The sequence below is a fragment of the Hemicordylus capensis genome, chromosome 4, assembly GCF_027244095.1.
Source record: "Hemicordylus capensis ecotype Gifberg chromosome 4, rHemCap1.1.pri, whole genome shotgun sequence".
NCBI classification, from domain to species: Eukaryota; Metazoa; Chordata; class Lepidosauria; order Squamata; family Cordylidae; genus Hemicordylus; species Hemicordylus capensis.
In genome coordinates this window covers 14,367,015-14,394,323 of record NC_069660.1, presented here as the reverse complement: position 1 = coordinate 14,394,323, position 27,309 = coordinate 14,367,015, and the positions used below count along the sequence as shown (strand labels likewise).

At 44.3% G+C, this 27,309-nt stretch overlaps 1 protein-coding gene and 1 non-coding gene across 2 annotated transcripts; both read right to left on the bottom strand.

The window, feature by feature from the left end:
- Positions 1 to 8,730: 8,730 nt before the first annotated feature.
- TRNAV-UAC (transfer RNA valine (anticodon UAC)) lies at positions 8,731 to 8,799 on the bottom strand. Its single transcript has one exon. It is a non-coding gene; the product is annotated as a tRNA-Val (tRNA).
- A 2,935-nt stretch (positions 8,800 to 11,734) lies between these two features.
- On the bottom strand, positions 11,735 to 26,499 carry RPS21 (ribosomal protein S21). Its single transcript, XM_053249705.1, has 6 exons — positions 26,358 to 26,499; positions 23,486 to 23,581; positions 16,268 to 16,331; positions 14,896 to 14,967; positions 12,819 to 12,874; positions 11,735 to 11,798 (listed from the first exon to the last, which is right to left on the bottom strand). Exons 2-6 carry the CDS (start codon positions 23,533 to 23,535, stop codon positions 11,789 to 11,791), a joined length of 252 nt encoding a protein of 83 aa, XP_053105680.1. The 5' UTR covers positions 23,536 to 23,581; positions 26,358 to 26,499; the 3' UTR covers positions 11,735 to 11,788.
- Positions 26,500 to 27,309: the final 810 nt, after the last annotated feature.

The following is a 27,309-nucleotide window of genomic DNA, read 5'->3' as shown; positions in this document are numbered from 1 at the left end:
GGGCTTCTTGGGGAGGAGAGGCATGTCAGAATTCAGCACTTCTTTGCTGCACCAGTGCAGTTAGTTGAAAAGTTCTATTAGGCTGATCTCTCAAGTCTTTCCTTGCTCTGTTTGTCAGCCACTGACTTTAGGTCAGTTCCAAAGGATGCTACAATGTCTGTTCAGGGAAGCAGGGCTCCACTACAATAATGGGACTGTTATGCTGTGTTCTTTAAAATCAGATGGGGGCTGTGAGGGAGAAGAGCCAATTAAAATGGCTGCTTTGTAGTTGTATGTGCAGGGAGGCCCTAAATCCTTCCATAACATCCTTTATTTTTATCACTCAGCTTGGTCACACAGATTCCACCTACTCTATTAAAAGAGCAGCATGGAAAAATATGAACATCACAGACCTCCCTTATTAAAGTTTGATTCCACTCCGGAGTCTCAAAATAGAAGGGCTATGATTTTCCCTGCCTGGCATCACTACACAATGAAAACAAAAGGTGATGGGGAGCGGGTGGGAGAGGCTTTTAATAGTAAACAAACAGCCCAGACCTGTCCGAATTTACTTGGAAGTAAGCCCCATTCATTTCAGTGGGAATTGCAGCCCGAGGTTCTCTTTACATGGCAGTTCATTACATTTTTAACCTTTCTCCAAAGCGTTCAGAGCGGCTTTCATGGTCTTCCCCTCATTTTATCCTCACAACAATCCTATGAAGTAAATTGGGCTGAAAGAGAGTTTGACTGGCCCAAGGGGCCAGGATCTGACCTCTGGGAACTCTGATTCAGGACATTCCAGTGCATTACACTCCCTCAGTTGTTGGAAGCTGGTCTAATAAAAATTATCCTCATGCCCTTGGGGGATATGTACTCCCCCAATAAACTAGGTTTTACTTGGCTCAGGCCTGTGGGGCATAAGGCTCAGGCAGTCTGCTTAGAGAAACTCTAGAGAGCAGAGACAGAGTGGGAGGAGGGTCATCCTTGTCTTGTTCCTGGGAAAGAATTTATATACATATTTAGCCTTTAACCCTTTAATTATGGACATTGCTGAGGCTGAGACCATAGGCCTTCTTCTGGGTCTTTGTACGTAACTGCCATTTCTGGAACAGAAGCGAGCAAGTCACCTCTGCAACGCCAAAAGAAAGGGTTTTCAGTTTAGAGCAGCTTCCAGGAGGTACGTTTTTTATTTTTCACCAGAACGTTGGGAACTATTAGCATGAAATTGTAGCTTGGGGAAGCAGAGCCAGACACAAAATGGCGGCTTGAGGTGGCGGAGCCAGTCACAAAATGGCAGCTGGTACAAAACTTATATCAACAGAATAGGGGTTTTTATCATCAAAACCACTTAATTCCAGGAGAACGTTGCTACAGGGTAGAAGAGGGAGCCAGAAACAATCCAATTACATTTAATTAAGTAAATATTGATTTCCCACTTACCAGTCTGCACGGTTCATATTAGCTATACAAATCTACCATTGCTATAATAATTCAAAACATATATACTCCACATTGCAAACTCGATTTTACCTTACCCAACCTGCTGTTGTTACTAAATTTCAAACCCTGCTGAAAGGTTCATATTGGAAAAATAGTTCTTTAAGTAAAGTAAGAATGGTTCCCAATCTTCTTTGAAGCATTCCAAGTTTTCATCCCTTATAAGTGCTGTAAGTTTTGCCATCTCAGCGTATTCCAAAATTTTTATCAACCAATCTTCTTTTGAGGGCATTTTATTATCTTTCCATTTCTGCGCATATACTATTCTAGCCGCCGTGGTTGCATACATACAAAATGTTAAGTTTTTTTAACATTTAACATTAACATTTGTTAACATTTTTTAGAATTTGATATTATTAAAACAATTTTATTTGAATTTGTCATATCAAGTGTTATTTCTTTATATTCTATATCCTTGCAAATTCACTTCTGAATTTTGGCCCTTAGGAACTCACAGAGCTTATTTGCTTTGTATTTATTCTATAAGTAGGGGTTTAAATGACACCTGCTTCTTGTAGTTGACCACCTTGAGATACCACTAAAGGTAAAGTGTGCCATCAAGTCGGTGTCGACTCCTGGCGACCACAGAGCCCTGTGGTTGTCTTGGGTAGAATACAGGAGGGGTTTACCATTGCCATCTCCCGCTCAGTATGAGTTGATGCCTTTCAGCATCTTCCTATATTGCTGCTGCCCAATATAGGTGTTCCTCATATTCTGGGAAACATACCAGCGGGGATTCGAACCGGCAACCTCTGGCTTGCTAGTCACATCATTTCCTGCTGCACCATTAGGTGGCTTTAAGGTACCACTACAAATATTAATATTCCTATTATGAAGCTCTGTTTGACAGGAAAGGCAGGATGTAAATGTTCTAGAATAAAAAATAGCGGGCAACATTCTGATTAGCTAGTCATAACTAAACACTATTGACATCAATGAGGAGTTAGTCATGACTAAACTTAAGCCCCATTAATTTCCGTGGGATGGTCCTGATGTTGTCCTGACTTTTTTTCATCCATGGATCTCAAAGATGAAATGCTAAATCAGAGAGTTGTGGGTTAAATATGAACTAAATTTTTCTCTCTTGTTCAAGAACATGTTCAAAAATAACATGCGTCATTTTCATTTCAAAGCACTTACACATATTAGTCAACATTGAGTTAAGCTATGTTTAATTTAAACAAACTTAATCTGCAAACTGTGCTTTTAAGTAGACCCTGCTTGAAGATTACACAACAAAATGCCTGAAAATATTCAGAGTGCGGGGGATGGGGGTGGGCACACAAAACCCTGATAGCATCAATTTTCATCCAAAGAACTGAAAGAAAAAGGAGAATCTGAAATCATTAACATAACCCAGCATAAGGGTTTCTGCCATATGCCTGGCCACTGTGAGTCCTGTTGGGTGGGCTTTGTGAGCTTCTGGGGAAAACAAAAGACAGGTATGCACACACAGACCTTACCTATTTTACAGGTGGAACAAAAACAGCTCTCTGGAACCATACAGTGGCCAAGAGAAGTAATGCAAAGCTGAGCGGTTGAGAGGCCTGCACTTCAGGTGGCCTTGACATTGTGACACTTCTTGTTGTTTACAGCATGCACATGACCACTAATCCATTATTTCCAGTAGTTCTGTCAGGATCTGGCCATTGTCTTCCACATGCTAATAACCTTGCCGTTCCATTTCTGCAGGGTATTTGTGTTGTGAGCCGCCCAGAGAACAATTTGTTATGGAGCGGCTAACAAATAAAGTTGTTGTTATAAATTATAAATTAGTAGTAGTAGTAGTAGTAGTAGTAGTAGTAGTAGTAGTAGTAGTAGTAGGTGTGGCACTGCCTTTGCAGTGCAGACAGTTTGAGATCTACAGTAGCCATGTAACAGAAGGAGATCCATCTTAGGGAACACATCACCACAATTCTGGCAGAGCTGCACTGCCTTCCAGGACTGATGTAAAGTGCTGATTGTTAAGGGCCAGAGTACATATGGATCAGCTTTCTTCTATACTTCCCCATTCCCTTGCATCTAAGGGGGACACTGCGTTTAGCCTAACTCCTATTGACAAAGTAAAAACTGTCAGCATATGGAGCATGTTGAGTTCCCTGCCCTATCGGAATGACTTCCTGTGGAAATCTACCATCATTATACCCTTCTGCTAGCACGGTTAAAGCATTTCGGTTGATATTCTAACTAAGGCTGCATTCCTGCAGCAGATGCATTCCTGCTTCTCTGACATGGCTGTTCACATGTGGGCTGGGGTTTTTCACCAAACCTCCACGCACCCACCTGGAAGTGCTCTTGGCAACCTACTAATATTGTCCTGAGAGTTGTGCATCCCTCAGGGACATATCAGTGGATTGCACAGAGCACTTCTGGGAAAAGGGGAGATTGGTGAAAATGGCAGCCCCCCTCCATTCAAGTGCCTGCACTGCAGACGTGCAGGTTCTATTGGCTGCACATGTGCTGCATTTGTCAGAATGTTGGCCTTTATTTGAAAGAGATATATGATTTTATTATTGCTTCATTGCATCTGATTTTTAGATATTTACTTTTAAAATAGGTTAATTTAAACATTATGCTTGTATTGAACTGTTGTCATCTTGATCTTTTGGAAAGTCATGTTACAAATCTTGTAAATAAATATTAGATACACATCTTGGGTTAGTCTAGGGCAGGGCTGCACAACTTCAGCCCTCCAGCTGTTTTTGGACTACAGTTCCCATACTCCCCAGCCAGTGTCCAATAGTCAGGGATGATGGGAGTTGTCAACCAACCTCTTCAGGAGGACCTAAGCGGTGTAGCCCTGGTCTAGGGTTACTATGGCGATCTTTGAAATACTTTGCACGGTGCACACAGGGTGCAAGATTCAGCTATGATCACGGCTGAATCAGTTAAAACGGCAGAGATTTTAAATCATGTCATTCGATTGTATCACTAGAAATGTATGAAGTACAATAAGGATCTTTTTGAACCTATAGCCTGAAATCAGGAACATAGTTATCAACTCTGTTGTAGGCAAAGGAGCAAGCCAACAAGATATATTCAAATGCTTTATTCATATGTTTGGGGATGGGGTCATAGCTCAGTGGCAGAACATCTGCTTAACATGCAAAAGGTCCCAGATTCAATCCCTGGCACCTCCAGGTAGGGATGGGAAAGACTCCTGCCTGAAACCTTGGAGGGCTGCTGCCAGTCAGTGTAGACAATACTGATGGACCTATTTATGTTCCCAAATAGCACATGAGCCTTGCAGAACACACTTTCATGCTCTGTTGTAGACTCCCTCTTTCCCACAGTACAAGATGCTTCGATATTTTAAAAAACTTTGGTTTAGGTACCTTAAGGGGAAGTATTCTGAGAACTGTCAAACCAACTCCAAATGCTGAGTCATGGGAGGTTGGGCAGTTGTTTTAATTTTTTAGACCCACAGCTCTGATCATGCCTAGTGGAATGGAGATCTTCTAGGAGTTCCCATGTGAAGCGTTTGGGGGAAAACTAGTGGATGAGTGCTCAGTTCTACATGTTTACCCATGGAAAGGGAAAACTCCATGGACTCTCCTGTGTTAGAACAGTCTGTGAGTGGGAAACAAACACAACAAACTGGTCATGAAAAGAGATGGGGTGCCATCTCAGGGAAGGGACTGAGACTCAGGAAGGTTTAAACGTCTGCTCCTGGATATATTGCATACACAGTGTATTTTAAGAAAATTCAGTGTGGTTGTGTTTTTTTATTTTAAAGGAAAGGGATTTTTGCACTTGGCAAGAATATCTAGAACGTAAGCACATTTAATGTATAACTGTCCTTACTTAATGGCAAGAACCAGGACATTACTAGCACATGCGCAGCTCCTGAAGAATAATCATGTGCTGCCCAATGGAGCATTGCATGCAGTCCACCCCAGGTTCAGTGCAAGTCCGGCTGGGAAAGATCCCATCTGAAACTCAGGAGAGCCACTTTCAGGCAGTGCGTAGACAATGCTCAGCTAGATGGTCTAATGGGCTCACTCAGTATAAGGCAGCTCCATAAGTGCAGATGAACGCTGCAACCCGTCTAGACAGTTGTGGGTTACAGAGATCCATGGCTGACACCGGCAAAAGACACTTTCATATAAGGCAAGATCAGGGGTTGTGAGAAGGTGCTTTTCCTGACGTGAGGCCATAACTCAGAGGTAGAATGTACTGAGGCGACTTGCACGATCGCCACTGGGTGCAGAGGGGGCGAGGGGCAGGGAAGGCAGGGTAAACCTTCCCTTCCCCACAGATGAGCAAGGTGAAGGTGGTGGGAGTGCATTCCCACACGGGCAGCCCTGCTTTATGAAGCATGGAGCAGGGCGGAGGGATCCAGGGCCAGAGCCGCTTCTTCCAGCCTCCAGCCATCCCACAATGCACCGCACGGCACATGCATTGCATTGGGGGATTCCCCCATCGGACAAGTGCTCTATGCGCCTGTCTCTCTCTCTCGGGCTGAACTCAGCCCAAGGAGACACACAATACCCAGCAGCTGGGTTAAGTGTGCAAGCGAACCCTTATCATTGGCTAACAGCCAAGTTATTTAGTAGGGTTAGTCGGACAGGAAGTGGAGGGATCCGCAAGGATCCTGCTGCTTCTCACGACCAGCCTAACCCAGGCTGGGCTGCCCCAAGCTGGGTTAGGCTGGTTGTGAGAACAGCCTCATTCTTTCCATGAACAAGATTCCAGTTCATTCTCCATTTAAAAGGGATCTCGGATAGCAGAGCTGAACCATAACTTTGCTTGAAGCTTTGTAGAACTGCTGGCAATCAGAGGATACCATACTGGGCTAGACTGAACGATGACCTAACTCAATACAAGGCAGTTTTATAGCTACCTCCTTCTCGAAACAGCAACTCTGGAGTTTTTAAAGGGATTAGAAAGTCATAGAAAGTGCCTGAAGTACTGCAAAGAGTCCCCAAAGTCATGTTGTCTTCAAGTTGTTAAAACTATTTTCATTGGATACTGATTAACAGTAGAAAAGCAGATCTTTTGTTATAATCTGACAAAAGTCTGCCCAGAGTTTAGTTAATCCAGCAGAGTGGATTTAGCTTCAGTATGGGATTTAATCAAGAGGAACTCTTGCCTGCTCTTGAACAATGGTATACTTCCTCATTGGAAACAGTGTTTGATTGGCTTTCCTTTGTTTATTCCGGAATGATTAGTCCCACAGATAACGGTGGAAGTGGCGAATTGTTAAAAGGACATTGTTTCCATCACAAGTTCCAAATTCCGCAACCAAACTCAAGTTAGGAAGGATTCACATTGCAGATAAAAAAAGAGAAATATTCTAACATAACTGCAAACAAATAAACACACACACACACACACACACACACACAACAAATGATAATTATACAGTACAACTTACTTAAATGAAGCTTAGCTAATGGGTCCACTTTTGCAGGAAATCATCCTCTGCAGGGTGCTGTAACATGAGTCCTATGTGGACAGTTATGTTTTTGCCTACTTGCCCTAAAGGGGTTCTGTGAGGAATTACATCTTCCTGAGATTCAGGGAACTCAACTAGTTTTCAGCCATCAAAAGGCTTGAACCATTCTTGCTATCAAACACATAGGCGTGTGACTTTCCCCAGAAAGGCCTGGGGCACCCTGGAAAAGCCACACCCCTAGACTGACAAACTCTTCTCCTCATCACGGCAGTCTTCTAAGGATAGAGGTAGTGTGTGAGTGTGTGCACATTTTTAAACCGAGGCTTTCATATGCAGCATGAAATGGCACAGTCCCAAAAGAGAGATACCATGATATCCAGCTGGACTCATTTCATCTCCTCCTGCGTTGTCCGACTCCTGACTGCATCATCCGGTATTTAAGGTAACGCCTTCTTTGTGAACCCCGCTGCCTATTAAGATCATGATCTGGGGAGATCTGGTTGCGGTTGCCACTGGCTGAATGGCAACCTGAAATGGGGCCTTTTCTAGGATTGCCCCAGGACTTATTGGAACGCGTTTCCTAATGAAATTAGAGCCTCCCCTTTTCTGGATTTTTTTAAGGACCTGAAAACATATACCTAGTCAGGCTTTTCGTTTATAGTTTTAACGTTTTAATCTGGACTTTAAAGTATTTTAATTGTTGTAATATTTTAATTGTTGTGTTTTTAAAATTGCAAACCACCCAGTGACCTGCATATGGGGAGGTATTAAAAATGTGTTCAACAAAACAAACCACATCCCCTCTAAACTATTTGTCATTCCTGATCTCTCCTGCCTCCCTTCAAATCCATCCTGCCTTGATAATGTAGACTGTAACTTGTAAATGATGTGAGGAGGAATTGGGTCACTGCTCCAGCCCATAAAGCATGCAACACACCTCTGGAAGAATATAAATGAACTGCAAGCAAAGCAACGAATAACCACTTATGCCTCAGGGATTCCTTGCACTGAAGCAGGAAGTCGCTACTTGCACGTGATCCTGATGGACTAATAATCCCCCCTCCTCCAAAAAAGTAAATGAGCTTAAAAAACAGGGTTTTGTTATGAACCAGTGAATCTGCTGCTTTGAGCTCAACTAGGCAACATGAAATAGCCCAAATCCATACAGTGTCTTTTGAATGCCAAGTCTCTGTAAGTATCAGATGAGAATTTCACAAGTTGGTGTAATGTAACCATGTAAGGACAAAGGGGTGCTAGCTACTAATGCAGTTCATTCCCTTTCATGGTTCTTTTGAGAACTGAACTATTCTTGTCCAAGAACAACACAGGCCATGTTACTGCGTTCTGAAAAAAGGGTCTTAGAAATACATCTGAAAAAGCACCCTAGAATAGACCAGGCTGGCAACACTATTTTAGACGGGTAAGAAAACAAGATTTTACAGTCCATGATAGAAGCATATTATTGCGGAAAAAGTCATATCCAGCATGGAGTATATTACTGTTACTCCAGTGCATACAGATGAAAATCCAGGAAAATACATTAACAATTGTTTCAAAGAAACAGATAAGAAGTACATAAGAAAATAGTAGCAGAAGTTAGAATTTGTGAAAAGTGTAGTTAGTTAACTATAGATGTCTTCTTTTACCTACTGAGTAAATTCAAATACTGAATGCTACAGGGTAATTGGTGTGCGGTGGTCAGAACACACAGGAGTGGAGAGACCCAAGTTCAAACTCGACCATAGGAAACTGCCTTATACCAAGCCAGTCCCTTGGTCCATCTAGCTCAGTATTGTCCACACTTGACTGGCAGCAGGTCTCCAAGGTTTTGGGTAGGTGTCTTTCCCACCCCTACCTGGAGATGCCAGGGATTGAACCTGGGGCCTTCTGCATGTAAAGCAGATGCTCTACCAGTGAGCTACAGCCTTGAAACTTATTGGATGACCATAGTCGTCACAACAGCTATAGAAGTTAAAAAAACCAAATCCTTTTATGTGCCATTGGTGTTCCAATTTGAAATATCAATGAAGTCACAATTGAAGTCTCAATCCTGTTGCAAAATATGAGCTGTATTTACTATTTTTTTAATAGCTTAGATAAATATGGCTGACCTGATGAGCAGTGAGCCATTGACAGGATCAGAGCTGCCTCAGTGTAGGAAGTAGTTAGTTGCTTGATGGGCAGGGCAGTATGTGACAAAGTTATTTCTGCTTCTCTCTCCTCTGCAAAAAGTTTGCCACCAAAAAGATGTCCATGAGGGCTGTGCAGCCCTCAGGGACATCATTCAAGAAGTGAACAGGGTTTTTGAAGGGAGAAGCAAAAATAACTTCCAATCTCCTTCCTTGCATGATGCCCTGCCCATCAAGTCTGCATTACAAGTACTCTGAAGGCTCCCTGCTTTGAGGCAGCTCTGCTCCTGTCAATGGATCACGGCTCATCATATCAGCCTATGAATTCAGCATCTAGGGCAAATTGAGTGGGGCTTAATTACAGGCCAAGTAAAAACTATAATTTCAAATGAATTACTGAGTTTTAGTGTGGAAGAAATATGTAGATCTATGCTTTCTGCCCATTTTATAGTCAGCTCAAATGAAGCACAACAGTCTTGAATAAATGAACTACTTGTGCTCTGGTATGCATGTGGAGTACTTTATACCTGTTCTTTACCTCCCACTTTGTACTCCAAATTGCTCCTTCCTATGGAATGGTGGTGATCCTGATTCAGCCTAAATCTCATAGAGGAAGGAAAGCAGTAGTGTGAAGAGTTGTCCAGTCAATAAGGAAAGCATGTAAACACACATCAGTTTTACCTGTGATTGTTTCTGGATCCAGATCAAAACACTTTGGCACCCCAAGGGAAAAGAATGCTGTGCTAAAGGTTGTTGTGCTTTTGTAGTTTCAGTACATAATTTCTGATTATTGAAAAGCATTTTGGCAGTAGCTATTGATTTGAGAATTGCTAGCTTAACTAAACATTGATGCAGGCTTGCTCTAGTTCTATAAGCTGCTAGACCATGTTTTGTCCTGTTTTTGCCCAGAATTGTCTTGCACTTAGGAGGTGTTGAGTGAAAAACAGGTAATTGGGTAATGGAACATTTCAACATGGAGGCAAAAAGGCAGTAAACAAGTGACCGTAAACAACCGGTACCCTGACGTATGGGGACCTTGCACAGATCTTTGTACAGAAGCGTGTCATACCAGTTCAAATTGTGGTAAGCTGTGAAATAAAGACTTGTTCTTAAGGAAGATCTTGTCTCTGCCTGAGGTTATTAAGGAAATCTATGCCTAGAACTTAGAACCTAACTTGTGATGGTGATGCTTCTCATTGGGTCGAAGCCAAGCTCAGTGTGAACCATCCCAATAGCAATCATCAATTTCTTTCACTATACCTGCCAAATCTTGTCCATTAAATGATTTCCCAAACAAAGATCTGCTTCAAGAAGAGTCTCAGGCAAGTTCTGATTATCAGTGGTTTCTGTCATCCTTATTGGCACAGCTACACCAAATCAAGTACCTGCTGTAAAGCTGTTCCCTTCCTCCTTAAGGCAAAGCCCTCTTCCTGATACTAGGAACATGGACAACTACACGTTCCACAGCAAAGAGCTGCCCTGTGTAGTTACCCAAAGCAGCTGTCATCTATTGGCACATGTACTATTCAATCTATGAATCTTGTATTCATAGATTCTATACTTTGTTGCTCCAGCCTTAGATTCTAGAATACAGCTGGATAAAAACCAAGATACTTCTTTAAACTATATGAAAATTCACCATTGCCTTCATGAATGTTTCTACAAAGGTCTGTCACATTAACATACCTGATTGCTGCTATCTAGCAGCTTATAAATAAGCATCTTTCAAGCCTAAAAGCACAAACAGCTGCACGTCAGGCCAAAAGTGCAGCATGGTGGATATTAGCCAGAATCAGGGGAGTGACAGATAAGGCCGTGTCAGCCTGCGTCTTCTCATTGCATCCAGCTGCGTCCCTTCCAGGCACGGCTGTGGAGATAGCCGAAGAAACTTTTTTACCTGCTGCCAGATTAATAGGCTATTATAGGACCTACGGAATTAGCTGCTCAGCTATTTGGTAAGATGTTTCTACATATTCTGAAATAATGATATTTACCAGAGGATATCAACATCCTGCATTTTCCCTGCTTGAGATCTTAACAGGAAAAGGGAAGTTCTCTAACAATTGGTTTCTTGCCGCTTAGTTAATCTAGGAAAAGCCTGCCCAGAAATGCAAGCCCTTGTCTATAAAGTGGGAGAATATCAGCTAGCATATGGAGGAAAATGACTCAGAATAGCCCCATTGCCATTCAAAGGTTTAAGTCTGGCATTGCCTAACTTGCCCTTTTACTTTCAATGGGACTACTTTAAGTAATCTGTCAGTCTGTCAACCATCAAGGGTAAGAATATTGACCACCAACTACAAAATGAAGAGGGCACATAGGAAGACCTTGATGGCTAACCTTCAGCTCAGAACTCTCAACAGGCATAAAGTTGACAATACTAGAGTATTTCATGGCAAGGATGATAAAACACTTAGTTTGAAGCAACAATTTTAAAAGCAGGAATGATTGTGGAGCTATATGTATTGTTATGTATCCTAAGTACTTGTGAAAGATGGACCACCACTTTTTCATATCCAAAGACCAAAACATTCAACCATCCAGTGAATAACTACTTCTGAAGAGACAACCAAGTACCCTGTAAAAATGACACAGACCTTTGCTACCACTGTCTTATATGATCCACATCAATAATACTGTAATATTCAGAATAAGAGGGACACCTAAATTAGCTGCCTTTTAAGAACTGTGCTCAACTTATGAACTGAAAAGACACGCTGTGTACATCAGATGTTTTCCAACATTTTTATTTTATTAGAAATTCCATTTCTTGATGTTCCTTCAGTTAGAAGTTCCTGGAACAGAAGAGGAGAAAAAGCTCACAGTTACAAATGTATAACTTTCTAACAGCTTAAAGAGTTTGATAAAGCAACAGCAACAGAAATTCATTCATTCATTCATTTGATTTCTATACCGCCCTTCCAAAAATGGCTCAGGGCGGTTTACACAAAGATATAACAAACAAATAAGATGGAACCCTGTCCCCAAAGGGCTCACTGTCTAAAAAGAAACACAAGATAGACACCAGCAACAGTCACTGGAAGTCCTGTGCTGGGGCTGGATAGGGCCAGTTACTCTCCCCCTGCTAAATAAAGAGAATCACCACGTTAAAGGTGCCTCTTTGCCAAGTTAGCAGGGGTAGCCAAGTTAACAGGGGTAAACCTATAATACACAGCTGCAAATACTCCCTAGAAAAAGAGATTCGATGCAAGGAGGAAAAGAAGGAAACCCGCTCCCCGCAGCCAGCCCGCCAACCACGTGTGCCTCCCGGTCTCCCTGCCGCTGCAGGTGGCTTGAATTAGGATTCGTTCACTCTGTCGCAGAGCCGGCAGAGTATGCGGATTTCTCCCCCCATTCTCATCCTCCTTTTTCTTCCCTTTGGGGAAGTTCTTTTTCCTCTTCCCCTGACCATGTGGGTCAGGGGAAGACAAGTGGCGGAGTCTCTTATGAGACTTTTTCTTAACCACCCTAGGGTCTTCCCCGGTGCTCTCTGAAAGGGATACCTGTAGGGTATCCCCTGTCTGAGAAAGGTCCATGTTAGTAAAAGGGAAAGCTCACCAAGAAGAGTTGGAAAGGATGGTCCGGGCAGGAGCCTGCCCAGATGTGTCTATTCAGGAGCTAAGACAGGAAGGAACTGGGGAAGTACACCTGGGCATGCTGGGAGAAGGGGGACGGATCATCACCTATCGGAAACACCTGAGACTTCCTGTCTATCTGGAGCAAGGAGTGGAAGACTACCCATTGTGAGCCGTGACCTCCTACTTCGAGGGAGAATGCCTGGTCTACAATTTCCACAGTTTCATGAACATACTTACTTGGAAACAATGCCATCATTCTTTGCCAGACGTAGAATAGAGTCATCAGATTCCCCCTGAACACAGACAATAAATTCTGTAATTAGCTAAGAATACAGTGTTAACAGAATTCCAGTCTCAAAGTGCTTAGGCTTGCTTTGGAGTTTGTCACTAGCTACAAAAACCCATGGAGCATACTGCCCCAACACACCTATTCAATGTGACTGCAAAGCTGCTGCACAATTCTTGTTTCCGTATTTATTTTTGCTTCCTTCCTGTTCGAGCCCAGCAGCACGTGTGGGCACAAACAGCACAGCTAAACTCTCCCATTTGGTGTGCTGTGCTGACTTGCTCCAAGTCAACTCCAAAGGCGGGAAGTTTGAACTCCCGGCTTTTGGAGGTGACTCCAAGCAAGTTAGCACCGTACACCAGTCACAAAATGCTGTTTTAAACTACTACAGATACAGAGCACTTATGTGGCACTTCAGTGTGTTCAGCATGCTTCATGCTAATTTTGTAAGCACATTAAGATAACAAGGATGAAATGCTGAACTTCTCATGCAGCTAGCTTTAAGAGCACATGAGCCAGAACTGACACGTTAGCATGCTCACTTGATTTGCTTTCCTTTCTGCTTTAAAGCAACCAGAGCAGGAGGAGAAAGGGCAAGCAAGCACCCTCTCAGTAATGATCTTCCAGAATGATTTAGGCTATGTTTAACACATTGCTAATGGTTACCCAGGCCAGGTTTTTGTATTGCTTTTTGAGGTGGTCCAGACACTACTCTTAACCCTAAGCCAGTGCACAAAATTATGGGGGATAAGACCTCCCACCCCCACCCCGATGTTAGCCAAATCAGATCCCTCTCCCATGGCTTTCCAAAAAAACAAAAGCTAAGAGGGCCAGGCTCCCTCTGTAATTCGAGCACTAACTAAATGAAGTCCAGTTCCCACCAGTGCAGTCAAATGTGTTATTTGCTTCTTAGTTATTTTATCCCATTATAAAGTGGCACAAGAGTTGAATTCTTACAACTTATCCTGAAATTCTGTTCACAATATCAAAACAAGGTTCACCCTACCTATTCTACAATGACTGCGTGTATGACAGAGGAAATTATTACTTCCTTCCCTAGGAGCAGGTATTTATGGTGGTTGCTTCCTGTGTCTGGAGAAGTACAGTCTGTGAGGACTTGTAAAGAATCACTGTGCATGAGCACATGGGGGGGGGAGGGGGAGAGGGAGAGAGAGAGGGGAACTCTTGAATGCCCCCTGTGACTTCTCTAATTCATCTGCCATTTTCTGGGAGAACTGAAGATACATCAGAACACTACAAGTATACCACCTACTACTAGTGCCTCAATGTGGTTCACAACAATTTAAAATACATCCATAAAATGTCAACAATTAAAACACTGAACAATTTAAAATCAAACTATTTTTTAACCTTTCAAACCAGTTTTTCATGCAACTCACCATTATTTCTTATATATACATACCTCATACCAGGGATCATGGGTTTAATTCATAGCCATAAGCATACTGACTAGCCAACAGCCAGAAAGACCTTTGAGGGGAGCATCAAGGTTTTCTGTTGTGTGGTGGGGGTGGCAGATGATTTGCAGTGATCTTGATCTCCCCTTCCCTCTGCAGCCACTCATGCCTCCTGAAACTACATCCCTGAGAATTAGGAGACCCTCAGGAAGATTGTTTTAGGAGGCATACATGGCTGCAGAGAAAAGCGGGGGATTCCACAAAAGGCACCCCTTCCCCACTGTGCAACAGAAAGAGCTGGTACATCTGTGGAAGGTTAGTTTGGATTTTGGCCTATGATGTCAATGGCAATTACTCTGAAGTGAGTGTGCATAAGATTGTAGCCCAACAAACTGAGCAACTGAAGCTTTTAAAGAAAAATATATGTTTAAATATCACTATCAGAAAAAAGTAAATATTTTCTTTTAAATGGCAAATGTCTACATAAATGCAGAACACAACATGTAGTGAGGTCAAACTCCTCATGGCTGCCAAAGAAAAAAGAAACCAAAAGTTGGAAGGCAATGAAAGTTATACCCATCTTCGAAACATGTTTTAAGAAAACACTTACCATCCTACGGATTGCTCCACAAATCGCATATGTTTTGAACTGGCCATTGACTCTGCCTGTGACCTTATCAACCTGGGATTGCAGTAAGATAAAAAAAACATTTTAACTGATAACACCACGAGGCTGATAACACCACGAGGAGAAGATATGCACACAAAAATCCCTAGTGTAGATTTTAAAAACCAGAGCCTAAAAAAAAATACGTGTGGACATCATCCAGTTCAACTTCCAGCCCAAGGACAGTTGAGGATTACTTCCATCTAAAGATGCAATTAAAAATAATTGTACTCATAAATAAGAAGCTGGAAACACAGAATGTATAGTAGATATCAAATGTTTTTTTGGACCCCACAGTACATCCAGCCAGGGAGTTTACAGAAAGCAAATTGATGGGTTTAGCTGCCTTAATGAAAAATGCATTTGCCCAGATTCACTGGAGTATTGAAAGCTGGGGCAAAAGCCATTCATATCTCATGTATAGAAGGGGATTTATTTTTCATTTCTACTAATCCACAGCACATCTAAACAAGTAGTAAGTTATTTAAAGGCATAATGGGAAGTGATGGAAAGCAACAAGAGCAACCACTACAAAAAAGGGGGCACAGTACTAAAGGCAGCCCGGTCGTGAATCCATGAGGAATTGGTTGCCTCTCTATTGTCTTGGTCACATTCACTCCCTACCTTCTGCCACCCGCCCACCCCCATAATTTCCTGTGTGTTTCCTTTGGACCTCAGTGTCCTGGATTCAACAGAGGTAATGGCAGAACAAATCCATGGTTGGCTTTCTCATGCTCAGTAAGCCAAGAACAGCAAATAATTCCTCACCCCCATTTCCCTTGGATCCAGGAGTCCCAAAGAAGCCATGGCAATTGCTGCGGTTGTCTAGTAATGCTTTATCTTGTTCTGCTTTAAAAAGGCCAGTACCTCTAGATCAGGCATGGGCCAACTTGGCTCTCCAGCTGCTGTTGAACTACAACTCCCATGTTGGGAGTTGTAGCTCAACAACAGCTGGAGGGCCTGTTCTAGAGGAAGAAAGAGAACTATGTCCTACATTTGATGCATGACTGAGCAAAAGGTCGCTGCAGCCAATTCAGTGCTGCCTGGCTTTAAAACGCTTAGCCAACTACTGTACATGTAGCCTGGCTCTTGTCCGCTGTAACCAGGGGAAGTAGGCTTCCCGAGCCACGAAGAGGGTGCTCAGCATATGGAATCACAGTGTAGCTTGTCATTCAGAGACAAGTACTGATTGTTTGGGTTGAATAGAAACGTTACTATAACTTAACTGTCAGTAAATTAAATTCAACGCCTCAGAAGGAAATACACCCATTTGAAATATTTAAAGCTTTAATCTGTATTCTGATATGTTACTCACCTCAGAAATATTCATTTGGATGGAAGCATGGTCTTTAGCACCAATTATCCGGTTGCTAGCAGAGCTGAGAAATAGAAGACAAAACATTATCTATTTTTTTAATTAATTATTATTTGTTCTGTACAAGAGGCAGAAAAGGCTGACTTGGCAAGAGACACTGTTAGGGCCACACACTAAATTTAGTTTCATAACTATATCTCAGCTTCCTAAAATACAATCAAGGCAGCTCATGATAAATTCACATAAAGACCACCACCCCAAACAAAAAAATATAATCAAGCTACAAGAATAGGATAATCACAAAAGCCTGTTGGAACTGAACTGTTTTTGCTGTCCATCTAAAAATGAACAATGAAAGGGGCAGGTGTATCTCCCTTTGGAGACTATTTCAGATTCAGAACAGATGATAAAACTGTTTTGAATAGCTGTTCCCAACATTTTTTAGCATGGGTGCCCCCCTTTTTTCACAAAACATGCGTTCAGGTATCCCATATAGATTGTTTTTATACACACACACACACACACACACACACACACTCTTCAAATTCATACACACACACACACACACACCGCCCTTCCAAAATGGCTCAGGGTGGTTTACAATTAAAACAAACCACTAAAACAATAAAAAGCTAAAACAAATTAAAAACAATATAACAACAATTAACAATTAAAAAACATTTTAAAACAGCAATTAAACAATTTACAGTAATTAAAAGCCCCAAAATCAGGTTAGAATTTAAAAACCCTGGAAAGCCAGGCCAAACAAATACATTTTAAGGGCTCTCCTGAAGACTAATAGAGAATTCAAATTACAGATTTCCACAGGGAGCGCATTCCACAGCCCTGGAGCAGCTATAGGGAAGGCCCGCCTCTGAGTCGTCACCAGAAGAGCTGGTGGTAACTGGAGACGAACCTCCTCAGATTACCTTAATGTACGGCGGGGATCACGCAGAAGAAGGCGCTCTCTAAGGTAACTCGGGCCTAAGCCGTTCAGGGCCTTAAAGGCAATCACCAGCACTTTGTATTTTGCCCAGAAACATATCGGCAGCCAGTGCAATTGTTTCAAAATAGGCGTAATAAGGTCTCTCCAGGTTACCCCAGAGACCAATCTGGCTGCCGCATTCTGAACTAATTGAAGTTTCTGAACTACGTACAAAGGCAGCCCCACGTAGAGCGCATTGCAATAGTAAAGCCGGGAGGTTACCAGCTGGTGCACCACTGTTTTGAGGTCAGCCTCCTCAAGGAATGGACGCAGCTGTCGAATCAGCCAAAGCTGATAGAAAGCACTCCTGGCCATGGCCTCCACCTGAGAAACCAGGGTGAGGCCTGGGTCCAGGAGTACTCCCAAGCTGCGCACCTGCTCCTTCTGGGGGTGTGTAACCCCATCCAGCACAGGGAGATCTAACTCACTCCTCAGATTCTGAGCCCCCACAATGAGCACCTCCGTCTTGCTTGGATTCAGCTTCAATTTGTTCTCCCTCATCCAGCCCATTACTGCCTGTAGGCAGGCATTTAAAGAGTGAGTGCCATTTCCTGAAGATGAAAAGGAGAAGTAGATTTGGGTGTCATCAGCATACTGATAACACCCAGCACCAAATCTCCTGATGACCTCACCCAGCGGTTTCATGTAGATATTAAAAAGCATTGGTGACAGAATGGAGCCCTGAGGGACTCCATATAATAGCTCCTGCTTTGAGGAGCGACTGTCACCAAGCTCCACCATCTGGGATCTACCCGAGAGATAGGAACGGAACCACTGCAAGGCAGTGCCCTCTATTCCCAACTCCTCCAGGCGACCCAGAAGGATACCATGGTCGATGGTATCGAACGCCGCCGAGAGATCCAAGAGGACCAACAGAGTCACACTCCCTCTGTCGATTCCCCGGTAAAGGTCATCCATCAGGCCGACCAAGGCTGTCTCAACCCCATAGCCCGTTCTAAAGCCAGTTTGAGATGGGTCTAGATAATCAGTTTCCTCCAAAACCGCCTGGAGCTGGTTAGCCACCACCCTCTCGATTACCTTGCCCAGCCAGGGGAGATTGGCCTATAACTATCCATCGCTGAGGGATCCAGGGTAGGCTTCTTAAGAAGAGGTCTAACTATTGCCTCCTTCAAACAAGGAGGCACCCTCCCCTCCCCCAACGATGCATTTATGATATTAACTAGGCCATCTCCAACAATCTCTCTGCTAGATCGAAGCAACCAGGTCGGGCAAGGATCCAGAGAACAAGTGGTAGGCCGCACCGCTCCAAGCAGCTTGTCCACATCATCAGGAGTTACAGATTGAAACTGATCCAACCTAACACTGCAAGAGGGATTGCTGGATGCCTCCCTCACAGACCCTGCAGAAATAGTGGCGTCCAAGTCGGCCCGAATACAGGAGATTTTATTCGCAAAGAACCCACTAAAGGCGTCACAGCAGAGTATCTCTGGGAGCTGATTTGAGGCAGAAGGAGCAGAGATTATACTCCTCACCACCCGGGATAACTCTGCTGTACGTGAACCTGCAGGCGCAATGCGCGCTGACCAAAAACGCTTTTTTGCCGCACGCACTGCCATTGCATAGGTCTTAAAATGGGTTCTATGCTGCATCGTGTCAGATTCGAGCCGAGTTCTCCTCCACTTGCGTTCCAGTCACCTACCAAGCCGCTTCATCGCCCGCAACTCCTCCGTGTACCAGGGGGCCATCTTAGAAGCAGGCCTGGAGGGACACTTAGGAGCAATAATATCTACTGCCCTGGTGAGTTCTCTATTCCATGTTCCCACCAGGGCATCGACAGAATCACCCGCCGGACCAACATCGAAACCCTCCAAGGCCTTTTGGAAACCTGCTGGGTCCAGTAGCCTTCTTGGGCGCACCATCCTAATAGGTCCATCACCCCTGCAGGGGTGGATTGTGACCGTGATGCCAACCTTAACCAGGTAGTGATCCGTCCATGACAATGGGGTAACCACCGGATTCCCCACCCACGGAACACCCCCCTGATCCGAACAGAAGACCAAATCCAGTGTGTGGCCGGCAACATGAGTTGGTTCAAAAATTAATTGGGATAGGCCCATAGTTGTCATGGCCGCTATGAACTCCTGAACTGTACCAGACAAGCCAGTCCCAAAGTGGATATTGAAGTCCCCCAGCACCAAGAGCCTGGGGGACTCCAACACCAACTCCGCGACCAGCTCTGACAGCTCAGTTAGGGAGTCAGTTGGGCAGCGGGGTGAACGGTACACCAACAGAATCCCCAATCTATCCCTAGTTCCCAGCCTCAAAAATACACTCTCAATATAGGTCAACTGTCTCACAGGGCCCTGGTAAGGGAGATAGTATTTTTATGGACCACAGCCACTCCACCCCCCCTAACCTGCTCCACAACAGAGTAACCTGGAGGGAGAAGCTGAGCCCACACTGGGCCACTCACTTCCCCCAACCAGGTCTCAGTTATACATGCCAGGTCAGCTCCCTCATCCATGATCAATCATGAACAATTTCAGTCTTATTTTGAACTGACCTGGCATTACAAAGGAGCAAGGTCAGGCTCTGTGGGTAGTTGGTGCTGCTCCCCAAGGCCTGAGAGTTGTCAGAACAGTTGGAAGTAGAAATAGTTACTAAATTACTAATTTCTCTTCCCCTGTAACGGCCAGCTGTTCTGCCAGCGCCAATTCTTCTATTCCCCACCACTACAGCAATAGCTGCCCCAAGGCTGCCAGGCACACCCCCTGCATCATCCCCTTCAGGAGAGCCCAAACACATCTCATCAACTAGGCCTCTCATCAACTCAGGGCAATAAAAACAGCACTTGACCCAAAAAATCCACCCACCCACCCACAAAACAACCATCCCCCAGCCCTCAGTCCCACCCCCGAAGGCCCGGCCCCAAAGGCTGGCCCCCTTTGGTGGCCGCCTACAGGCAGGCTGCTGGCCACGCCACCGGCGTGTCTTCAGCAGTATTTATGAGTCTCTAAAGCTTCCCAGCAGCCCCTTCTGCCACAAAGGACTGCTGGCCGACACAGGTGTTAGTTGTCAGGCTTTCTGAAGGCAGCAGGCAGCTGCTCATCGGAGCAAGATGGAAACACAAACCCAGAAGGGCCAGATGTAAAATCCGAGCAGTGGGGGGGGGGGGGGGGAGGAAACAACAACCAGACCCTCAAACCTTCTCCTCCTCCTCCGAGAGAGATCCAGGCTTCTCCAATCACTGGCTTACATTCAGTCTAAATTACTCATGAGTACTCCCACTGAAATTAACAGGACAAGTAAAGTGTGCCGTCAAGTCGACATCTGGTACCCACAGAGCCCCGTGGTTTTCTTTTGGTATAATACAGGAGGGGTTTACCATTGCCTCCTCCCGCACAGCATGAGATGATGCCTTTCAGCATCTTCCTATATCGCTGCTGCCCAATATAGGTGTTTCCACCTTCTGCTTGTTAGTCAAGCATTTCCCCGTTGTGCCACTGCAAGCAGCTAGGACAAGTAAACTTGTCTCAATTTCAATAAGGCTACTTATTAATAACTTAATGTGGCTCTAAGCCAGTGATTGGAGGAGCCCGTCTCAGAACCATAACATTTAAGTGTGCGTGACTGTGTGTGTTTATGTTCACCTGGGCTTCTCAACTTCAGCCCTCCTGCAGATATTGGCCTACAACTCCCATAATCCTTGGCTATTGGCCACTGTGGCTAGGGACTATGGAAGTTGTAGTCCAAAAACAGCTGAGGGGCCAAAGTTGAGCAGGCCTGATGTACATACACATACACATCTCACTGAAATTTAAGAGTTATTGTTAGGGAGACAGGCTATTACAGTCATTGGCTCACATCCGTGTCAAGTTTACTTGCATTAATTTCAATGGGAGTACTCAATGCTAGTTTTCTGAAGCCTGTCAGTGAGACAGAGGGGAAGGGTACACTGAGCTTCCACACGTAGCTAGCCAATCAGGAGCAGAGGAGGTGGGTCTTCACCCTCCCCCTCCACTTTTGCAGTGGACACATTGCTGAGGATGCGTCGGCTTCAAGCCAGCAAACATAAGGAGGGAAACAAATAGAGCAGCTGTAGCGTGGGGAGACAGGAAGGCCCAGAGTACCCCCTGGGATCTCTTCAAGAACACCTAGGGGTATTTAGTGCCCCACTCTTGGGAACCCGATTTATAGCTTAAGATATCATGGAAGCAGCAGTTCTGCTCACACTGCATGACATGCCTGCTAACACCCCTCGTCTGACCCACATAGCCTTGGCAGGAACTCCACACGCACTGCATGGTATGGATCTAGTCAGGACCATCCTAGTAAAGTCTTGCAAGGCTTCCCCCCATAAGCTTTAACCTAATTTCCAACAGCCTTGCCCACCCCCGCCCCCGAACAGGTATATTCAAATATGTATATATTTGGTCATGCATATTTGATTCAACCATTTATTGGCCTGGACTTCCAAAGACAGACCTTGCATGAGCCAGGAAAAAAACCAGCTACCTGGTTCTGTACAAATTTGACCTGGGCACCTAGGAGTTTGAAAACTGTTCTAAACTGGTGCTTGATGATAGCTCCTCAGTTCCAAAACATTTCCCACCTGACTTAGTTGGTTCCTTGAAAAGTCACTATAGGGAACAGCTGAATCTGCTGCACAGCTGGACTGCTGCCACTATGCATCTCTCCTGGGTCACAGGACAGACCTTATCTTCTCGCCTCATGCAGGTTACTCCCTCGCTTCGGAAGTGCCTGACACGTACCTTTTTGCCAGATTTCATCTGGAAGTGTTCCTGGATCTTCTGGGGAAGAACCTGATTTACTATCTATTAGTCATTGGTGCTGCTGGTGCAGGTGGCTTTTACACCTTCAAAATGGTTTCTTCTAATAAAGCCAGATACATTGAACGTATTGATGATATCCAACAAAAAGATTCAGCAGAATGGAAACCAAAGCCTTGGCCCCCATGGTAATAAAATAAAAGGGACATTTCCAGATCTGAGGAATCAATTTTTAAAAGGACTGTCCAATGTATGCCTTGCAAACTTGAGAAAATTGTCTATTGTAGAACTCCGTATCTGTGAGATTTTCTTCCAATAACTGTATCTTTGCAAGGCCAAGACACCGCGCTATTTAAATGCACCCTGTAGAAGATTACATGGCATTCTTAAGACACTGGCTATTCTGAATGACTGCACTTATAATCTGAATGTCCAATAAAGTGTACTGAATGATGATTATTTTTTTAAAAGTCACTACAGGATGCATTACTTTACTGGGGAAGCCACAGCAATTTGACTTTATAGCTGCAAGATTCTTATAGATTCTTTCAGCATCCCCAGATATTAACATTTTAGCAATCTACCTTTGAAGATGGTCAGCACTCAGTGACAGGACATTTTGAGGCCACTATGGAAAAAAAGAGTTTTTGCTTGCTATTTCTAACCTCACTGCCAGCAAGTAGAAAAGCCAGGATTCTCCCACTTTTGACTAGTGGTATCAAGAAATATGTTCATTGGCATTAATGGAAAAATTAAAGCAAATTCATGTCTGTAAAAAGTGAGATAGTTCAGACTCTTGATATCCATTCATCTGATTTGTAAATAATAAGCCATTAGTGATGTGTTTTTCTGTAAGACGTGCCAATTTGGCCAGATTTAATTACAATACAGTACCCTTTATTAGTCTTATAGGAGTGATAATGTATCTTTCGTAACATGCTTATACTGAAAGGAATGAACTGTATGATTTCCTCCCCTTTTAAATAAAAACAGTGGCCTACATCCAGAGTAACCCAGCACCAATGCACCAAGCTTTCTCGTCATGTGAAGAGTGGGGTGATTTTCAGCAATCTCTCCTTCCCTCAGTAGCCACCGGTGACCAGTGTTCCTTCTAACAAGGATTCCCAGATGCTGTTGACTACAGCTCCCATAATCCCCAGCCAAAGGCCATTGCAGCTGAGCATGCTGGGAGTTGTACTGAACAACATCTGAGAATCTGTTAGAGGGAACTGTGCTGGTGACCCCCAAAACTATGCCCCTGAGGGCTGCTGAAATCAACCCTCTGTGTGACAATTCCATCAGGGTTGATCTGGATGTAGCCCTGCCAAGACCTGAAAACGTTACAATAGCTTACATATGCTTTTCTGCCTGGAACATCAACCAAATTATCAGCTGCATTAACAGAAAATGGTAAGTGTGAAACATTTTCCAAGTTACCCATGCTTCCTTGGGTAACCTCCATGAAGCAGACAATACACTCACCATTTACGAGGAACATAAAGATCCACAAATTCTCCAGCGTCGTTCTGCATGTTGTGTTTCTAGTTTTTGCCACAAGTGACACACAACAGGATATTCCTAAGACGACATGTCAAGAGGATCAGTACCTGGCAGATGTTCAAGGGACTGGAAAATATAGAAGGCCCATTTCTACTAGTCTCTGCAAGCTAATATCCTTGCTGTGAAAATATCACTACACCTTCCCCAGTGTCATGCTGTAGCTCAACTCCTTATTCATTGAAAACCATTCTCAGTTCTGGAAATGAGACACAACATGATACTGGAGACCACACACTTGGGTTCAAATTCCTACTCAAGACCACAAAGCTCACAGGATGGTTCTGAACAGCTCTTTTTCTCACAGGACTGTTGGGAACATAAACCAAGGTAACATAAGTACATGGCAACTGACCATAAAGGGCTTAGATCAAGCTAAATACATGACATCACCATGTACACTTCTGGAGGACAGACTGTGTCTTTTTCATTTTTTCTTGTAATGTTACAATGACTACAGGGTACATAATACCCCATACATAAGCCCACTGAGTCAGTGGGACTTCCTAAAAACATTTATCAGGCTGGACACCTGTTTATCCCCATGAACATTATTCAAAGTCTATTAAATCCTAGTACTGAAGCTTAACAGTGCTATATTAGTTATACCTGCTATTTCAACCTCCGAACCTTGGCAAGAGAGCTGGTCTTGTGGTAGCAAACATGAATTGTCCTCTTTGCTAAGCCTGGTAACCACTCTGGTTTGCTTTTGCATGGAAGACTATATGTGAGCACTGTAAGATTTTATCTTTAGGGGATGGGACTTCTCTGGGAAGAGCATCTGTATGCTTGCATTCAGAAGGTTCTAAGTTCCCTCACTAGCATCTCCAAGATAGGGCTGAGAGAGACTCCTGTCCTGCTTGACACCTTGGAGAAGCCACTGCCAGTCTGTGTAGACAATACTGAGCTAGATGTTCCAATAATCTGATTCAGTACAAGGCAGCTTTCTATGGTCCTATGACTAGGGTTCTGTCAAGATTTATACTCTTTTCCAGAAGTGAGAATCTAAAAGCTAGCTGGAGAGCACAGATTATCGTTAGCCTTCAGCCCATGATTGTTGTGGATGTTTACATGCATAGAACACCTTGGTCTACCGGGGGTCTAGGAATGAAAGCACATTGCCTGACATCCAAAAACATGCTGCATGCGTACAGTGTTTTTCACTGATCTGCCTCACTTCCCTCTGAAGTCCACTGTGCTGCCTGAAAATATTCCCTGAGAGTCTCATGACCTTCAGGGACATATTTTTGGGAGGAACAGTTGGCTTCAGAGGAAGGGAAGATCATCGTAAATTGCCCTTTTTTGTTGTGCTTGTGGACGTCAGCCACTATGAGCAGAATGTACTGCATGCATTGTAATCATCTGGAGGAATGGATGAGCAAATAAACTAGTATTTTATTATTATTATTAATTCAATTTCTATACCGCCCTTCCAAAAATGGCTCAGGGCAGTTTACAAAGACAAATAAAACAAATAAGATGGCTCCCTGTCCCCAAAGGGCTCACATTCTAAAAAGAAACATAGGACACACACCAGCAACAGTCACTGGAAGTACTGTGCTGGGGGTGGATAGGGCCAGTTACTCTCCCCCTGCTAAATAAAGAGAATCACCATGGTAAAAGGTGTCTCTTTGCCCAGTTAGCAGCTCACCTTTCTAGTCAATCCCTTAACTCTAACAGAAGAGCAACAGAGATGAAAATATGATACAAAGTGCACACAATTGTATTTTAATTGAACTGGCATAAGGACAAGCTTCTGATTTCATGCAACTTTTCCAAGCATCAACAGCCCTTTTCTAACACACAAATGTAAGGATTCAGCACTTGAAGTATATTTAAAAGTTTTGAAAGCTACCTTGTACTTTTCAGAAGCAGGATATTATAATGGCCAGCATCCAGCATTATGCATCCATAACATGGTGTTGTGGGGCTGCTGTACCCTTCAAAGGCAGCTTTGGGGGTGTGCAAAATGTGCGGTCAGTGCTTTCATCGATTTTCCCGAATGGGGAAATCTATCGAAGCACTCGTAGCACAACTGCACATTTTGTGCAGTCCCAAAGCTGTTTTTGAAGGGTGCAGCAGCCTTGCAGCAGACCTGCAACACTGTGCTGGACGTTGGCCAGTATTTTTTAAATCACCTTTCTAGTCAAAAGCCCTCAGGCAATTGGTCTACAAATAAAACAAATGAGCTTCCAAACTGCAAACTCACTACTCCAATCCCACCCCACCCCTTGTGGCAGCCTATATACCCACTTAGATCTGAAAACTGAAGGGTTGGGAGAGAGACAAAGAATACTACCCGCAGTCTTGTCCTTCCCAATCCAAAATCCTAAAATGCGGCAGAGAATAGGGCTGCTCCCTCGTTCCTTCCCAACCACCAAGGAACTTACACTCCAGCATCTCAAGCATGAAAACAAGGGCCCCCTTCCTTCCACCAGGAGTCAGGGGGTTAGCATTCCTCCACGATCTCATTTTGCTAACAGCAAAATACATCCATTTACTCTGCAACCGCCCTGAAACACGAGCTCGCGAACTGGCCATAAAAGCTTCTCCCCTTTAATTGAGAATGTGTTTAACCTCACCATGGGCTTGATTGAGGCTTATTACAGAGGAACTAATGGGGTGGGGGGGGCGCATCAGCAGCAGCTGGGAAGCTACAGCGGACCGGACAAGAGCTGAAGGGGATGGCGGGGGAAGGTTCACTGACTACCTCCTCCCCAATTTTAATTCTCCCCCCCACAACTGCCGGGAACGAGGAAGGAATCCCTTCCGCGAGACGGAGCAGGCCTCGCCTCACCTCCTCACACGCCGCGAGCCCAGGCCGGAAAGGAAAGGCTTACGTCACTCGGAAGCGACGCGGAAAGCAAACGGAGGGGGAAAACGACGCGAAGAAAGGGCGCCAACGGGAAGAGCCAAACCACGCGACGCAACTCCCGCGAGGCCCCAGGAAGGCGTATCCAAGCGGCGGCAGCCCCTCCTATTTCTTCTCTCCGCCTCAGAGCGAGGCACGCTGCGTGTAATGAGATCCTTGGGCCCAAAGGCAGGAATTCCACCCAGTTGCGCGCGCGTGCGCGGTCTGTCGCTCGAGTGGGAGGGGGCGAGGCAAGGAAACCTGAGGAGAACGCTCCCAAAGTCCCTTATTGGCAGGCACCGGTGTTCCCTCTAACAGGTGGGAATATTGTTGACTACAACTCCCATAACTCCCTAAGCAAAGGCTATTGCCGCCGAGGATGCTGGGAGTTGTAGTCAACCACATATGGGAATCCCTGTTGGAGGGAATGCTGGCCTGGTGGACCGTTGGTTTGACCTTATGCTCTGGAATTACTTGATTTCTCAACATTATTAGCAGCAGCAAATGTGGAACTAACTCCACTGAAAAGCATTTGTGGAGGTGACACAAAATCTCTCCCTGGGACTTCTACACACAGCAGGCTTTACCACAAGGTTTCTGGGAGGCTTTACTGTGAACTCGAAGTTGTCCCCCCAAACCGATGCAAATAGTGGATTAGTTACATTTTTGCGTGGGGAGGGGAAGGAAATATGCTTTTGTGGGGGAGTATGCTTTGGGGCCTGAAGATATGGAGTATTAGATTGACGGGGAATTCAGTAAAATGCTGAGGGGAACTCGGGGATGGAGAGAGCACAGCACCCCTGAATAGGTGCAAGGTTATGCCTGACCATTTAAAAATGTTTTGTTTAATTTAAATACTAAATGAAGCAATAAACCAGCATGCCTATAATCTAGTTCC

Coding starts and splice junctions, on each gene's coding strand:
- RPS21 (XM_053249705.1), bottom strand. CDS start 23,535: ATGCAGAACGACGCTGGAGAATTTGTGGATCTTTATGTTCCTCGTAAA. Junction 16,332..23,485: donor CTTTATGTTCCTCGTAAATG/GTGAGTGTATTG, acceptor TCTATTTCTCAG/CTCTGCTAGCAACCGGATAA. Junction 12,875..14,895: donor GTGGAGCAATCCGTAGGATG/GTAAGTGTTTTC, acceptor GTCTGTGTTCAG/GGGGAATCTGATGACTCTAT.